Raw genomic sequence first — 18,246 nt, 5'->3', positions numbered from 1 at the left:
TTCTAGACCTAATTCTTCCCTCCTTCTCACCTCAGATTGCCCTTTACCAATGGGTAGAGCTGTAGTAACGTGGCTGTGCTGGCTGGCAATACACCCTGGCCTTGTTTATTTTGCATAGTGGAGGAAATGAGGCAAAGCTTCAGTGAGCAATCACTGAATGCACACTCGGGAGGGTGAGCTGCAGACTGCTGCTGTGCTGCTCCTTTCTACAAGTGCTCAGTAACACCTGAGGAACCTGAGCTCTGGATTTCCCCTCCAATGGAGGACATTCATTCATCACTCCAAATTCCAGAAATTGATCAGACTGCTGACAGCCTGGAGCTTTCATTGCCTGGGGTGGGTCTGCAGAAAGTAAACAGATGGAGAAATTGCACCCAGTCCTGTGGCCAAAGCAAAGGCTGCTGAGTCTGAAATACCCTCCCACACTCAAATTCTTATACATTAAAGCAACTTCCTGTTGGTAACCAAAGCTTCAGCCTGAGATAAGCTGAGATATGCAGACATAGCCTCTGACTCTGCTGGAAAAGTAAAATAAAACAGGGGCTCTGCAGCCAAATTAATCCAACACTAAACTTTGGAGCTTCTGTGAAGATCTGCTATTAGGTGGACAGGCAAGTAGGATTTACAGACAGCATATGCTGAATAACTCATTGCTATAGAAAGGTGGTAGATACATGGAAGCTCTTTTCCCAAAGTTGCTGTGGGTCACATACCTCAGGAACTGCAGAGTCCCACTCTCCACTCAGAGATGAATCCTTCCTGATAAAACTGCCTTGAGGGGAGATTTCTGCCTGCAAAATCTGCTCCATCCGAGAGATGGAGGTAAGCAATACCTATGTAGTGAGGTTACACACATGAACACAGGGGGAAGAGGTGAGCCTTTTCTCCTCTTTTGCAGAACCTAGGCTATGCAGGGTTAGCATCCATAACTGTCTGCAGCGGCTAAAACCTAGAGCAACACCACTGGTGTCAGTGAATTTACTCCAAAAGTGCATCCTTTCTTTATGGTGATAAAATCAGAATGTGACTTCTCATGTGGCATTCCTTTCTCAGCTGCTCACTAACAGGTGCCAGGTCACATTTCCTCCAGCTACAGGAAACCAGTACAGCTTCTTGGTGACTTCAAATAAGTCTGGCCTGAATTCAGTGTTGCCAATAAAAGTCATTGCTTTGACTTTATGGTGCAAATCTCAGAAGACTGAGACAAAAAATCTATGAGGTCATCCAGATTACCATCTGAATGATGCAAGAGGCTCTTCTGATGCCAGCAAAAGCTGAGTAAATGCTGAAGGATTTGGTCCTAAGCTGTATGGGCAAAGGAAGGAAGTCGGGCTCTGTCACAACACTAGCTGTTACAGACATTCAGTTGACGTTTGACTCAAGGCCCAAAAGGTGAATTTATTTCACTGGCACCATGCTGAGGGCAAGGAAGACATGTAAAAATGTGAGCATGACATTAAGAAACTGTCCAGGACTTCTTCCACTGCCTGATGCTGCAGACACTGGGGTTTCACAGCGCTCCATTCCAGCAGTACTTCCCATGAGAGGGAAGTGGAGTTTGCCAGCTGCTCTCCAAGAGCAGCAGCCACAAAACACAGCAGACAGGGACACAGGTAGACACATTCTCACCTGGTCTTCAGCCGTAACTTAACTCCTCCGGACCATGTGGTTTTGCTGGGCTGAAACTCAGTGGTCACACAATCCGGACTGAGTGGGCTGGGAGATAGGTCAGTGCATCCCTTTGCTGCATGTGTGTCCCTGTCAGAAGAAACCAAGGCCATGTAAACATCAACACACAAAAAACTCAGCCCTTGTATCCTATATTTGATGAGGATTTTAGGGAAGAAGGCAATACACATACCCAGGGGGCATAGTTTTTAACAAGAGCAAAAAAAAGGTCAAAGCCATATGTATCCCTTTTCTTCTCCATATTGTTGCCCATGCAGGCTGCAAGAGTGAGATTTTGCTCTCCTTTATACGTAGGAAGTGATCATCCCCCATGAGTGCCCCTCATAGTCATTTTGGAGGAGCTTCACGATACCACAATACTGCTTCCCAGCACACAAGGGTTAAACAGCTGCAGCATCCACTGTGCAAACCTTGTTTTGGGATTCTAAATCCTCAGGTGTGGAACTCAGAGGTTCCTCTGTGAAATATGCCCTTTCCACATGTAAACACCTTCTGAGAGCTCAGGGAATGATCTGAACACACAAGAGAAAAGCTAAGAGAAAGGTCCACACAGTGAGAGCAAGGAAGAGAAGCCTACCTCCCCTCTACTGGTATTTTAGCTAACAAATATTTACACTGCTTCATCCCACACATGCGAAAGTGACACAAACATGGTGTACCATCACTTCATCTCCTTCCTTCCCCCAGGCACAGGACAGCCTGAAACAAACCAGTATTCCCACTTGCTCCCATTTTTAGCACCAAAATGCGGGAGACTGGAACTTTCTGCTTGCTGAAGGAACCCCCACACTGAATAAAAGCTCACCCACAACAGGCCTGGGCCCGAGGTGAGCTGTAATTGCCTCTTGTTGTGTGCTTGGGCTGCAGGCTGAGCCCACATGCCAGCAGCTGGGGCTTTGGATAGCTGAGATGGCTTGAATGCCATTCCGGTGAGAGACCAGCCGTCTTTGTGTTCAGCTCAGTCCTCCCTTCCCCGCTCCCTCCCCAAGCCCCCACGTGCCAGGCAGGAATGTTAAGCCTCACAATGCGGATGAGATATACCAGGGAAGCGCAGCAGCACTTTCACTTAGATTGGAACAGCCTTTTTGCTCACCCTGCTTAGCTTAATCTACATTTTCCCCTCAAATCCTGCCTTTGCTGCTTTTTCTTTCTGTGTGCCAAATCCTGTTCTGTCTCCACTCTGAGATGATGTCAAGCCTCTCATCAAACTGGAGAGATTCCCTTCCCTGGTCCCGTACCAGCCTTGCTGTACACCAGGAGCATGATTTCGTTCTCTGCAGCCCTGCAAAGTGCCAATATCATTATCTGCTTCAGCCCTCTTTGCTTACCAAGTTTACCATGAGAATTAATGGTTTTTAGAGGAGATTTCACTGCAAGATAAACGACAGAAGGCCTGCTACAAATGAGAAGTTAAAAAACTGTACATAATTTATATCAATAAATATGTGCACAATTTTGCAAGCAAAATATATTTACAGCTGTAGTGTTTAAAGGACAAAGTCCTCTGTTCTAGGCAACACTGGAGAGATGGTCCCAGCCACAAAGAACTGCACTTCCGCCCCTACAGTGCTGCCCTGGAGAGATTCCCATGACAAATTTCTCTCCAGAGCCCTGAGAGAACATAAGCACAGCTCAAATTTGTGGTGAGGCTGCTGCATATCCTGCTGAAGCCCAGTGTCTCACTGACAGTGTTGTGTTGTTTCCCATTCAAGGGGAAAGATTCTCAGCACAGAGATCCAACAGCAGATCTCTCAGGAGAGAGATCATCACAACACCAAAACACTTCCAGAGTCAAGGCGATTTCTTCCAGGTAATTCTCAGACTGCTGTTTCAACCTGTTTGAAAGCAGATACTGGCACAGGTTAAGTGTAGATCTTTGCCTTGTATCAGCAGTGAACTTTCCTAACGCACCTCCAGCAGCGCTGAGTCTTAATTTCCCTATTCAGTTCCTAAAAAGCAGAATTTGGCTCTCCCAGGCTACACAACAGCTGTACTCCTCCAGTGTGTAAAGCTGCTCATGCCTTCTCTCCAGTCAGCTACCCCTGAAGTAGCCAGTTACAATACTTAGAACGGGGAAATAGCCCTTGCAGCAAGTACATTAAAAAGAGTCATCAGCAGCCTGAGAAACTGATGTACAGGAGTAAGAGCCTAAAGCTTCCCAGTCACCACAGCCAAATGATCTTTCAGCACTTACAGTCATGGGCTGGAATAAGAACAGTTTGGGCTGGAAGGGATCTTAAAGCTCATCCAGTTCCAGCCCCCTGCCACAGGCAGGGACACCTTCCACTAGAGCAGGTTGCTCCAAGCCCTGCCCAGCCTGGCCTTGCACACTGCCAGGGATGGGGCAGCCACAGCTTCTCTGGGCAATGGGTGCCAGGGCCTCACCACCCTCACAGGGAAGAACTTCTTTCTAATGTCTAATTTAAATTTCCCCTCTGTCAGGTTAAAGCCATTCCCCCTGTTCTGTCCCTACAGACCTTTGTAGAAAGTCCCTCTTCAGCTTTTTTTATGGGCCCCTATGGGCACTGGAAGCTGCTCTAGTGTCTCCCTGGAGCCTTCTCTCCTCCAGGCTGAACAAGCGCAGCTCTCTCAGCCTGTCTGCACAGGAGTCTATTTGTTTAAAAAATCACAAACCAAACCAAAATAGCTCTCAAACCACCTAAAGAAAGCAAGAGACAACACAGACCTACACTCCGCTGCAAGCAGAGCTTTCTGCATAAGTCACTTCCAAGGGTTCCCATATGGATGAACACGGATCTGACCCTCACAATCAGCAGTGGGAGGTTAAGCAGCTTGGGTGTTCCCCTCACCCAGGGAGAAACCCATGCTTGCTGGCATGCATAACTTTGGGGTTTACCTCTCAGAGACAAAGAAGCCTTAATTAGTGTCTGCATGGGCTGGAGGGTTGTTGTTCAGGGATAAGAAGGAAATGCGATGGAGTTTTTCCTGAGCCTCTTAAAAATCTGTAATGACTGAGCTCTGTGTGCAAGCAGCAGGCTCAATAAGACATTGAAAACTAATCAGCCAGTCTATAAATAACACCATTAATCGAGCCCAATAGGGAACACAGGGATGAGGATCCTTCCACCAGTGAAGCATGCATGCCTCAGGGATGGAGCCCAGCAGCTCTTCAGCAGCAGCCTATGTCTATAAAGACACTTCTTATAGAATGATGGAATCAACCAGGTTGGAAAAGACCTTTAAGATCATCAAGTCAAACTGTTACCCCCAGAACTGTCAAGTCCACCACTAAACTAGGGGTCTCACCTACATGGTTTTTGAACACTTGCAGGGGTGGCAATTCCACCACTTCTCTGGGCAGCCTGTTCCAATTCTTCACTCGTAACACAGAACCAGCTACCCTTGTGCAAAGACCATCCTTGAGGTCCTACCTTGCATCCTGACTGCCACCACTCACACCTTCTCCTCAGGGCAACTGTTCTTGTCAAGCTCAGGCTGTCCCTCAGATGGCATGGCGTGATGGCTCACTGCACCGGCACCCAGCCCGCCGGGATGCTCCTTAAATTCAGGGCTGCGTTTTATTTCTGGATATTGCAAAGTGCCTCACAATTGCATAGCTAAAATGTAGTTCCAGCAAGGAGTGGCCTGCAGTTGTTCTTTGTGTTATCATGTTGTTTCTAGAGCTCTCAAGTGGGAGACAGGAAACCTAGCACAGTCTATTTAAAACCCCTTTACCTCCCACCTGAGGCTGGCAGCAGCCTCTGAAATCTTTCCTTTTCTGCAAAGTTCGTGTTTAATTATGAATTGTTATTTATACTTGCTGCTTCCATGGTGCCTTTGGCATTAAATACCACACATGTTAATGAGTAGCTGTGCAAAGACACTCTTCTCAGTTTTTCCTGTATCTAAAAATATGGCCTGATAGGACTGGTTTGCCTGTTGCTGCCATCCCATGTCTCACGCCCTTCTTGAGCTGCCACAATCCCAGCAGAACTCATCCACTGTTTTAGAGACATCCTTTGCTTCTGACCACATATGACTGACCTCCTCTGGCTGCCTTACCTCCCTCCTGTGCTGACCTCTGCTTACCTGCATACTTGAAACATTTCATGACATTTATCTCCACCTTTTGGCTCTTCTTTCTCACTTGCCTTATCCTTATTTATACACATTCCAGTACAGATTGGTTTCCTAAATCCAGCCCAGACATTAAGTGGGGGTGCATGCACCTGCCTAGCAGATCCCCCAACAATTATGCCTGAACTGGCTGTCCAATTTCAGCCAGGGTCTACAGAGATATTATTCTCAAGGAATATTCTTAAATTATAATTATTAAATTCCATGTTTCATAAAAAATAGTTCCCTGAGCAATGGCAGTAACAGAAATCATTGCATACTCTGAGGAATGGCTGCAGTGTTTGTTGAGCTGTCTGGCTGTAATACTCAGAGGAAAGATCTTTTACACGGGGAAGCTGTACAAAATTAAACTTCTGTAGTTTTGACTACTCAGAGCATTTGTGTTCCAGCACATCAGCCTTACGCTTCTGTCTGCACTACCACCCTGTACTCAGCTTTTCTGCTTAGTCTGTAGTACCACGTATGAGACTAGGATACAGTTGAACTCATCCCTACACAGCACCTGGAACTATATTTAAAAATAATTGAAGTTTTTGTCTTTAAATTTTTCAAAATGGGTGTTTTCTATGGTTCCAACTCTTGGATTCCTGATTACTTATTTTAAGCTAACACCAGGTTTGCTGCCACAGTAATAGAAGACCTAAGGCCCAGAGGATCAAACTCCAAATGTTAATAGTTTTAGTAATTTTTAATGTCTCATTACTTCTAAGATCAGTGTTATTCCTAGAAGAGAGCAAGGAGCTTAACTTCTGATTTTTAAATCATTCAGGAGTGACAAAAGTGTTTATAAACGCTATCAAAATTGAAAGCTTTCCTCCAAAAATAACTGCTCACACCCTGCCACCTCTGAAATTGAGATCAAAGCAAGGAGCAACTCTTCCAAGTTTTAGGCAATTACTGATATTTTTTCCTGTCTTAAATCAGAACACAAGAGGCAACCCTCCTCAACTACAGAAACAGCCAACAGCACAGCAAAGACACACAAAAAAGGAGAAGCAGCAACAAAGCAGAACTCTACTCCGACAGCCCTGACAGCCCTGGGAGGAGAGAGCTGAAGGAGTTAGGGCTGCCAGTTTATCCTCAGGGCACCCACGTTACACAATGTCACAGGGCACCCAAGTGACATAAGGGAGCTGGGTAGCTTCATCTCTGGCTATCCTCATCCTGCAGGCTCAGGAAAGCTCTCAGCAGCTGATAAGCAGGAATGGATTCTCCTTGTGAATGAAAACTCTGTCTTCACTACAGTCAACCATCTCTTGGCAAACAGCAAGCCGCCTCTTCCTGTCTCCTTGGTGCTGTTAAGGAGAGGGCTCCCCTGGGAAAGGTTGCAGAAGAGGAGATTGACTACACTCACCCCAGGCACCCACCTTGCTCTCACCAGTGGGCACGCTGCTTTGCAGGTCCTCCTGCTCCACCTCAAGTGAAAAGACTGGATTGCTTACGTATTGCTTATTTTGTTACCTCCTGTGGCTGGTCCAGAAATAGCCCATAATCCACATAGCTGTCAGGCTCTCAGAAGCTCCTTTAGCTGAAGTGGAAGTGCCCTGTGCGTCAGAGCAGAGGGCCAGGTCCTCTCCTGGACTGAGCACATGCAGGTCTTAGCTGACAGGTTTGTCAGTCTATGCTCATGGGGCCGCCCAAGCCACACAGAGAGCCAGGACCAGCTGGAAATATGTGGACAAAGGAATTTTTTCATCAGAAGAATTCCTCTAAATTGAGCTGAAACTTCTTCCTGCAGAGTTTTGATTAAAGATTTTGCTGGGAAAAGTCTCTCAGCTCCTGGGTAAAATCTGTAGCCTGTCTGTTAAGACACTCACCTGGGCAAGAGCCAGGTTCAAGTCCACAGTCTAATAAGGCAGATAAGGAATTCCAGGCTGCTCCAGGAACAATTCAAAGCACAACAAGCTCCATCTGTGAAAACCCCTGGAAGGACTTTTTCATCCTAATGCAGAGCAAGACAGGCTTTGAAATCTCAATAAGGCTCGTTGAGCACATGAATCTTGGGATGGAATTAGGTATTCTTCCCAGAATTCTGCATTGAGATCGAAGTCTCAAGTAGAAACAATAATATCCACATATTGGATCCAGATAGGTCAGTAATGCTCAGAGATAAAAAACAACCCAAAACTGCTGCTTCCTCATTGCTTGAAGACAGATTAAAGGCTAAGAAATGACACAGCTCTCTTGGGATGGCCAATTTTAAATGGATACATCTCACCTTCAAGTACCCATCTCTTTCAGTCTCATGGCTCCCATGTGGTCATGCCGAGCACATGGTATTTCAGGGCAAAGAAATAGAAAGGCTGAGAAGTCACTTGGAAATGATTCAGACACAGCTTTGCTTTGAGAAGGGCTCTTCACTTGATGCAACTCTGACTTAAAACAATGAGCACTGACCTCCAGGACCACCCAGAAAATGTCTGGGGAAAGAAGACTGCATTTTGACAGCGCAATACTGTCTAGTCCTATCTGATAGTAGTTTTTCTGGCTCTCCATTTTCTCTGTGATTGGATGGGGTTTTATTTGACCTGACCTCAATCCCTCAATCTGGCTGCACCGTATTTGCACAGGCTCACACACGCAAGCTGCTTCAGCACTGTACCTGTTGGCAAGCAGAGGTCTGAAAGGACTATTCACATTCATTTGGGTTCCTCACTTCATTTGGTATTGGCCAAGAAACCTTTGAGAAAATGAACTCCCTCTTTGTCTGTGAGAGAGACCTAATCCTCGTTTTGCCCTGAAAGATTACTGGGCACTTAGAAAGGCACTCACATGCACATTTTTGGCTTGTGCCAGCTGCACTTGGGTCCACAATATGGAGTGTTCACTCTGGTCTTTAGGTATGATAATAGGCATTCCACTGCACCCAGACCTCAACCCCAGAGACTGCCACCCTTTTAAAGACACCCTAAATTGTGGGCCTTCCCCTGCTTTGCATGAGTAGTTTGGTGTGTGAATTCAGTGTGCAGGCCAGCAGCTGGGCATGCAGCCCTGAAGCCCAGAGTCTTTTCTTGTGCTGCCAAGCTGGTGGTCAGAGTGTATGGTTCCCTGCCAAAAAAACTTGAACCCTAGCTGGAAAGAAGAACCTGTAGGGCTGAGAAATTAGCTTTTATCCCTACTTAATTCCTGGCTTTTTGTAATAGAAGTTTACAGTTATACTCAATTACAGCTTACTGTTTGTGCCACAGTACCACCAAGAGAGCCTGTTCAGGCACTGGAGCCTACCCTTCCTTAGCTGTACACACTGATAAAAAACAAAATGTAATTCCTGAGCCCTTTGCCTGCTCAGGGGAGATCTCACCTTCTCAGGAGGTGGGAAGCGAGAGGTTCCAATTGTCTTGGTTTGTACCACTGCTCGATAGCAACCGTATTCTGGGCTGCATCAAAAGGAGCGTGACCAGCAGGTCAAAGGAGGTGATCCTGCCCTTCTACTCTGCTCTCGTGAGACCTCACTTGGAGTACTGTGTACAGTTCTGGTGTCCTCAACATAAAAAGGACATGGATCTGTTGGAACAAGTCCAGAGGAGGGCCACGAGAATGATCAGGGGACTGGAGCACCTCCCATATGAGGATCGGCTGAGAAAGTTGGGGCTGTTCAGCCTGGAGAAGAGAAGGCTGCGTGGAGACCTCATAGCAGCCTTCCAGTATCTGAAAGGGGCATATAGGGATGCTGGGGATGGACTCTTCATTAGGGACTGCAGGGGTAGGACAAGGGGTAATGGGTTAAAACTCAAACAGGGGAAGTTTAGATTGGATATAAGGAGGAAATTCTTTCCTGTTAGGGTGGTGAGGCACTGGAATAGGTTGCCCAGGGAGGTTGTGAATGCTCCATCCCTGGCAGTGTTCAAGGCCAGGTTGGACGAGGCCTTGGGTGATATGGTTTAGAGCGAGGTGTCCCTGCCCATGGCAGGGGGGTTGCAACTTGATGATCTTAAGGTCCTTTCCAACCCTAACTATTCTATGATTCTATGATTCTATAGCAGAGTGCAATCCCTACACAACTGTACTTGTAAGTGAAATGCTTTCCTGCACCTTGTAGTCAGGTAGTTTACCCCCCTTAGAAAACAGAATAATTCTGGGAAAAATACCTTCTGCTTATTGGCTATGTCTCTCTAAAACCCACTATTTCTTCAGCATGGAGGGCTTGTAGTCATTTCCCATGGAATCGTTTTAATTCAAAACAAAAGTAAAACCACAGAGAAATATAATTTTGATTCTATTCCACCCCATGATTAACAGGACTATCTATAGACTTGCTCTGGACCGCTACTGAAAATCTCTTTATTTTTTTTCAGAGATATCAATTCACACCAGATGCTGTGGGATTTGCTTAGGGAATCAGAGCATCACCCCTCTTCATGGACTGCGAGGCCACAAGGAACAGTCTTTATAAAAGATGGGGATAGACTCTCTCTAAGGTGCAGAAGTGCTCAGATCTGTTAGTCAGAGGTACCCAAAATGAAGACAATGTACTGCAGCACTCTTGCAAGCAGAAGGATCATTAACACATCTGTCCCTTTAAGGACCATGACTACCACACACAGGTAAAACAGTCACATTATCTTTACATGTTCCAGGGTATACCAGTGCTGATCAAAATTCATTCTGTATAAATTACAGCATTTATGTACAAAACAAAGCACAAGCCAGCTTTAAAAAACAAGCATGAATAAAATCCAAAATAACTGCAGCTCTTACAAAGAAAGGCAGCCATAAGAAGGAAGCAAAAGCCATATTCATATAAAATAAGGACTGGTTTCCATCTTAGGATTAGAGAATTCAAATGATTCCATGGGAAAAGACTGTAACATGTAAGCCCTCCATGATGAAAAAATAGTGATGTTTTTAGAGAGAGATATCCAATAAGCAGAAGGTATTTTTTCCCAGAATTATTCTTTTTACACTCACCCTTCCCAACAGTGACATTATCCACATAAAAAAGCGCCATCCTAGGGAGGAGTCTGACTGTCATGCAAGGCATGTCCCACCTGGGACCTGGCCAGGGGGTGCAGACTGAAAGGCAAGACAAGCCCTCACCGGGAACCTTTCCCAGCAGCAAGCAGGAGCTGGAGCCAGACTTGATCTTCTGGTGCACTGCTTTGCCCGAGCACTTCCTAATATGTTAAAGATAAACCAAACTAAGTCAGTTCAGACCCACAATTCAAGTGCTTTAAAGCTAAAAATTAAGGAAGTGCTTACATGAACTGTCCCAGTGGCAGATGGATGAGATCTCTGGCACTGATGAGCAAGCAAGGGCATTAATCATTTCTACCAGCAGAGCTGGGTCTCTCTTCCTGGCTTGCCCATGTACTTTAAGGAATTAAGTCCTGAAATGTTACCCTAGTAGCTCCCCTTTGAAAATATGGATGTTACTGACGTGCTGGAACAGCAGCTCAGCTGTTAGCTGAAATACCCACCTAAGTGGTGGGTACTGAGTGAAAATCTGAGCTTCTACTCAGAAAAGGCAGAAGAAAGCCTCATGTTCACATTTGCCAAAGGCGTGGGGGACATTCACCATCAAGTCTGCAGCTGAGCTGTCTCTGCTCTCTCACCTGATTATTTCACAGTATTTCCTGGTATGTCAGACTTGAACTGCAGTAACATGAGGGGTGGAGTGTTCAGACCTGTATCTCCTTCATGGGTGTAGCAATGCCTAATCCCCAGAAGATGAGCTGCTTCTTAGGAGCTGCTTCTCCATCCCACTTACCCACCTCTTCCTGGACAAACTCCTGAATCCCTTAATCAACACAGCATCCATTTACTTCCTCAGGACTTCATCAGAGTTGCTCAAGTGAGAAATGAGTATAGACAGAGTAAGGTGATAAGGAGTTGGTCAGCTGCTTTAGAAAACACAATCTCTGCAGCACCTGCAGCATAATTTTGTACAGAGTTCAGAGGCCTGTAGCTCTCAGGGACTGTAGCACAGAAAAGCAAGGAGGAAAATGAGGTTACTATAGTTTTGCAATCTGGCTGATCACCTCCTTGCATATGTATTTTTAAGGAGTACAATGAATTTGCTGCAGTTATTGTCCCCCTGCAGCAGTGATATAATAGATTTTTATAGCTCCAGCCATAAATGCAGCCACAGATCAGTTTGGGCAGTGAAGGCCATGGACCTGAAGCCATCTGAGTTACAAGTGTCCCAAGCAAAGGCTCTGCCCTCTGAGTGCTTTGTGACTCTTTGTGCCCAAGGCAAGGTACAGAAAAGCTGGCTGCTAAGCTAATAAATCAATATCTGTCGGTTACTCATATAAATTTTATTATTTGCCAGTCTGGCAGAGATGAGAACTATCCAACAATTTGGAACAGGATGAAGACCACAGCTGTGCCAAGACCCATTAGATGAGAGACAGGTCTCTCTCACCTGGTGCTATGCTTCAGTGTGAGGGTGGAAAAGACAAGTAGGCTCCAGTCTCATGGTTAGCACTGAAAGGAGATGGATGAGAAACTTACACTGGAACCACAAAACCCTTCCCAGTGGCCAGCAGCTGGGTCTCTGCTGTCTCTCAGACATTGTCTTTGCACAGCACAGCTAAGTAAAGATTTCACTCATTTCTCCCTACATGATGAAGTCTCATGCAGCCTTCGAAACGGGATTGATAACATCATCACCAAATCATGAACAACTGCTAAGAGCAAAGAAGTCATGAACATTTTTTTTTCAATCATAAGACTAGGGAATGCAAAAATTTCAGGCCTCTGCCTTTCTCCTGCTCAGAAGATACTACAAGCATCTTTCCTGTACACAGCCCTGTGTGGGAGCTCTTTTATGTGCCCTGCCAACAGGATAATTCTTTCCCGTCACCTTGTCTACTGTGCTTTGGTCTGACAACACTGAGTCTACACCCAAGTCACTCCTTGGGTTCAAAGCAAGATCCAAAGTTGGGACTTGGGATGTTCAAATATGCTGCAGGGCTCAGTTAGCACCTGTGGAGCCTGGGGGAAGTTCACATACTCACCTGGAGGAGGTCAGGTCAAGGCCAGTGATGCTGCCCTTGAGTACCAATGTGGCGAAGCGGCTCCAGGAATAGTTAAGAGAAATTACACCACAGATCAGCATTTGGCTTTTATTTCCAGGGAAATGCCCAATTCCTGTTGGGCTCCCAGAACATGAAATCGCTACTTTGTAGATAAAGAGCCTTTCATAGAGCTTGGGAAACCCAGAAAACCCCCCTTAGCCTAAATGCCTATCAGCTTTTAATGGGACTTTCCTCACAGGTCGCTTAAGACGTCTTAAGGAGTCTTTGTGGAGCCAGTCCCAAACACAAATTGTCATTTGAGTTAGAAGTGCCAAACTCTTTCACAGCGCGAACAGCAAACCCAAATCCTATTAAACAACCATCAGTGTCAATATTTATTCTTCACAGATCAGGGACAAGTAGCCTAATCAATGATGTCAGGTTGAGCCTGACAAGATGGAAGAGGAAGGGGATAGCCTTGGGGAAAGAACATGACATTAATCAGCATCACCCCTGCGAAACTCTTGACAGAAATAAGGTAGTAAAGTCATTAGCCACTTAGAAACTAAGCTCCTTTTTTGCTTCACACAGTGATAGCCAACAGTTTCCAGAATAAAGATCTGGCATCCTGCAAACAAAGCTACAGGGCCCCACAAAATCTTCTCCTTTTAATCTGCCTCTCAACACACACCTCTTTGGTCTGGAGGGGCTTCGCTGGCTTAAGGGCTCTTTTCCCCAGTGCAGAGTAGTACTGTCCTGGGATCTGGACTGCAGCGCAGTAAGCACTTGAAATTAGCATGGAGGAAGAGAGCTCCCAGGCAGAAGATGTCAAATAAATAAAATGATAGTCTCACAAGGCAAACTCCTTGGCTGCAACACCCACTTCAAGTATCACAGTTTCTCCTTTTCCTTATGAATCATTCTCACCCTTAGGTAGAGGTATACTCTGTCTCCTGGAGTGTGCAGCTGCACTCAAACCAAGGATGGGAACCAGCTCAGTTTAACTTGTGCCAGATGACACTGCTGAAGGAGCCTGTGCCAAAGCCTGGAGGCAGGCCCAGCATTCCCCTGCACCTCGCCACAAAAAATTCACAATGGGTGAAACAGTGATGGTGGCAGGTCTTCCGACTGATGAAGCTCTGTGATGATATTTGCATTTATGTTTGCTCCTCGCTTCAGATACAGGCAAAATTTGGGGTTTGTTGATATGCTGGTGCTAGACCTTGTTTTAGCCCTGCATTTTCTTGTTTCTTTTTAATGTTTGCTACCCTAATCTTTATCCTCTGCACCTGGGAACTAACAATCTGCCTGGAACAGTCAGGACTAATACGAAACCTTAAAGAAAATATTGTTGGGAAATCCACTTAAAAAGTACTTGTGAGCTGTGCAACAAGATGGTTCCCTTCTCCCTGCCTGGATGGGAAAACCAATACTAAGACAAATATACTTCAGGCTTGATCTTTCCACCAGGGTTGTAGCATAGTTTTTAGAGCTATGCCTTGCAGCACATACTTGCTCCCATCTATGCAGGGAAACTCCAGCTGCCATGGCACGAGAAGGATGCAGCCATCTTGCATGGGGGGCTGAGTCCCCACTGTAGCTGTACTGTGCACTGGCCATCAGTTATCAACATGTACTTTACTTAAATTAGTCTGAAATAGAGACTGTCTCCAGCCTGGAGCCTCTTTGTAACTGCAAAGGAATCCGTGCCCTCTGCAACACACGAGACAGGATCAGGTCACTGCTGGAGAGCACTTGGCCTGGCTATTTTTATTGTCTGCCTGAATACTTTTCTTCAAGGCTGTTTTAAGTTGCTGAAAGAATAGTAAAGATGAGATTTTCATTTTTTTTTTTACAAGACAGATACATTGATAATCCATAGGAACTGTGTCCTTTTAATGTTTGTACAATTCTCAAATCTTTGCCCTTGTTGCCAGTAAGCTGAAGGCATTCTGAAGTCCCAACATGATGAAATCTAACCAGGGTAAAGTGGGCTGGTTTCATTTGTATCAGATTCCTCTTTCAAAGGCACAGATTTATGCTTCTGATCCTTCTCCTTACCACCAGAGCTAAGCCAACACAGCAGTCACTGCTACATAAAAAATACCCAACCCTCTTCCATCAAGAACAACTCAGGATTGAAATTATCCCTCTTTCTTCAAACCCAAAGGACAGTGCCACTAACTCAAGCACTGGTACAACTGGAATGTAAAGGATTAGGGAAGTTACTCTCATCTGAATACAGGCAAGCATGCATCACATCACGAATAACCACGTTAAGCTTAGTAACAACCCCCTTAAATCATCACTTTCAAACACATGCAGGGCCTTTTCTTGTGCGACTCTTCTTTCTGCTTGGGTATCACAAAGGAGTGAATCATCTATTTTCAACACTGCACTTGCCTAGAAAAGGGAAATGCTTGTGAAGATGAGTGTGCAAATGGACAGTCTGCATCCTTCTCAGTCTCCTCCATAGCACGGATGACCCTTGGGAGCATCCCTGTGCATCACAAGAGAGAGACAGCCAAGTGACGGGAGAAGGATGACCCACTCTCTGCTTGATTACCACTGTCAAGATGGGGCATGGTGTCATCCCAGCAGCTGTTGGGCTGTGGGAGCCTGTGAAATCCTACTTTTGGAGTGTCTAAAACTGGTATAAGAATTAGGGAAACACTGTCATTGTCTCTGCCCTGGTTTACAGCAGTTAAGCCAGGCTCTAAGTATTGTTCATTCAGGGCAACAGGCTTTATCCCCACTCTGCAACTTGCCCCTACATCCAGTGATATAAAGGTAGTCTTTGTGTGGTGAGACTCAAGACTCCAACTTTGCTCTTGCAGGAATCCGGAGCATAAATAAGCTTCCACTTAGGGATATTCATGAATAAGTGTTTGTAAAGGGCAATTACCACATAATTTCAACTGTATGACCTGTCATAGATTTGGAGCTAGGTCTGCAGCTAGCAAAAACCAGCTTCATTCCATTTCCACATTGACAACAGGTTCTTCCTTACCAGTGACTTGAGCATATGATACACTGGGTAGTGTGGCTACAGTGAGCCTGATGCTGCTGCCCATAAGCTGATCTCTACTTCCACATCCATTAGAGTCAGCTTGCCACTGCAAGCACCAAGAATTTATCACAGTAGTTCTGCTGAAACCCATGCCAAGGGTCAAATCAGCCTACCCCAGGTTTAAAATTGAGTGTTGTTGAATTGGAACCCTCAGAAGAGGAGTTCAGCCTTCACCCCTTCTCCTACACCTGTAACACCATTCTAGAAGCAGAGGTACTGCTGTGTTCACCTGGATGTCCAAAGGCCAGACAGTGAGCCACGGTTACCAAATACCCACAGCTGGCCATGAGAACTCTTTGCCTAAACAAACATTAGCCAAGCTAGAAATTATGGTGAGGATCACGCAGGGCTAGGGAAGAGTGGCATTATAAAATCATAGAGTGGTTTGTGTTGGAAGGGACCTTAAAGCTCATCCAGTTCCAACCCCCTGCCATGGTCAAGGACACCTTCCACTAGACCAAGTTGCTCCAAGCCCCGTCCAACCTGGCCTTGAACACTGCCAGGGATGGGGCAGCCACAGCTTCTCTGGGCAACCTGTGCCACGGCCTCACCACCCTCACAGGGAAGAACTCCCTTCTAATGTCTAATGTAAATCTACCGTCTGTCAGCTTAAAGCCATATAAAATACCCTACTCGATGTCTTATCCTGCTTATTTATTTATATACCTCCACTGAGGTGAGGAAGCCCGGGAACAGATCAGGCCCCACTGTGCCAGGTGCTCTGCAAACAGTACGGTGAAAGACAATTGGTCAGTGAGAGGGCCTAACACTAAAGAAGGGTCCACCCTAACTAAACAAATGCAGGAAGGATGTTTTCCCTACCAGCACCCTTCTCCAGTCCATCTGCTCACTGACTCCAACAGCATCCTCCCACAAGGAGCTCAGCTTTTCTCCTGCTGCTGCCGAGACCTAGGCCAATGCAACAGGGGTAGAAGGACTCTACATCCCACGACTTCTCATAAAAAAATCCAGGGTCTTCTTGTTTGCCATCTGCTGATAATGGGTGCATTGGCCAAGGCTCCTGGCTCCTGCAGAAACCCAGCTTGCGTGTCTCCCAGAGGCAGGACTCTTCTTTGTAGGACAATGTCAAGGAAGCTGGAGCTGACTGTATATGTAGTCATTGGCTTCTCAGCAATGTTTTGTACCTAAACTTCTGGCCTGCTGACCTCTGGAAGCCTCTGTGATTATTAAATGACAGCCTGAACTTTCTTACAGAAACTACAGTAATTCTTATTTCAGTCAAAGTGAACTGAAACTTTGATTCAAGAACCACTGGTGCCAAGCACCATTCAGTATGGGCTGACAAGCTCTCAGTCCTCTACACTCCTATAATATGGACCTGCAGAGGCACCCTTCTCTCTTCCAAGATGGCCTGGACTTCACCTCTTTTAGTAAAAGGAGGTTTAGGGCATTGATTTTTCCCTAACATTGCTCCTGCTGAAGTGAAAGAAAATCTCTACTCCACTGCTGAGAAAATACACTGGGATGCTGATGGCCACTCCACTCCTCACTGGGCAAAACATAGCTTGGTTTGGGGTGAAAAATTCACGTTTCCATGGGTGCAGCTGGTGTCACCTAATGGGCAGGGAGTGCTGAATGGATCAGAGATTTAAGGCTGGATATAGGCAGAAGAACATGCAGAGATCAGTCTTTAAAAGGCATTATAGCAGGGGACACGAGAAAAAGAGCCTCTGGACCTTCCAGGCAGAAGACAGTGAGGAGAAAACTCGAGTGAAGTCACATGGGCAAATGAGGTCTGTGGACCACATTCCTCCAAAATCTACAAAGGTTTCTGGCTGACAATGCTACATTTGAATATAATTCTGTTCCGAGACACTTTTAAGGAGCCTGTGTGTCATTCCAACCAGGCGATAACATTTCTCAGCTTCAGCCCCAGTATCTCATTGCAAGGCACCTGCCAGGAGAACTACCTCCACAAACACTACACAGCTCACTAAAAAACATGCAATTGCCATACTGGGTGCAAACACAGGACCTGGCAAAACACAGCTGCCTGGCGATTTCCTCTGCAGAAAGGGCTGCCAACAAACCCTTCGAACACAGCAACCCTCAGACAGCCAGGCAGACACAGGACGGTTAGACGACGTGCATGCAACCAGAGCAAAGACGGGTTTTAAATCGTACCTGGAGGATCAGTCTGAGTGCTCACATGTGGACAGAGGGAAGCTGATCCTACACCCCCTACCTCACTGACGGCTCCCTCCCCGCACCCAGAGCTCCAAAACAACGAGAAAGGCGGTAGCACCTGGAACGGGAAGGGGTGGCGGCCACCAGGCGCTCTGCCCCAGGGCGCTCCGCCGGTGCGAGCCGGGCTCCGTGGTCGCCGCCTTTGTTAGTCCGTCCCTTGGAGACCGGTCCCCCGCACGCCAGCCTCCGTTCCCCAAGCCGCCACCGGCACCCGGCTTCCCC

The 18,246-nt window shown here is 46.3% G+C and overlaps 1 protein-coding gene across 7 annotated transcripts in view; it reads right to left on the bottom strand.

Moving 5' to 3' along the window:
* The window catches only part of SHROOM3 (shroom family member 3), a 143,282-nt gene that overhangs the window by 29,923 nt on the left and 95,113 nt on the right, over nt 1–18,246 (bottom strand). For 6 of the 7 annotated variants that reach the window (XM_061354693.1, XM_061354691.1, XM_061354692.1 and 3 more), the window contains one exon: nt 1,630–1,758. In XM_061354693.1, coding sequence (XP_061210677.1) covers nt 1,630–1,758 — 129 coding nt within the window. Of the gene's footprint in view, nt 1–1,629; nt 1,759–7,154; nt 7,346–18,246 lie in introns of those variants that run through there. The other variant, XM_061354696.1, reaches the window with a different exon arrangement.

The sequence above is a fragment of the Neopsephotus bourkii genome, unplaced genomic scaffold (genome assembly GCF_033783945.1).
Source record: "Neopsephotus bourkii isolate Nb327-2 ecotype Australia unplaced genomic scaffold, CSIRO-AGI_Nbou_v1 NB_741, whole genome shotgun sequence".
Classification (NCBI taxonomy): Eukaryota; Metazoa; Chordata; class Aves; order Psittaciformes; family Psittacidae; genus Neopsephotus; species Neopsephotus bourkii.
The sequence above is the reverse complement of the archived record's forward strand: the minus strand, read 5'-3'. Positions and strand labels throughout refer to the sequence as shown.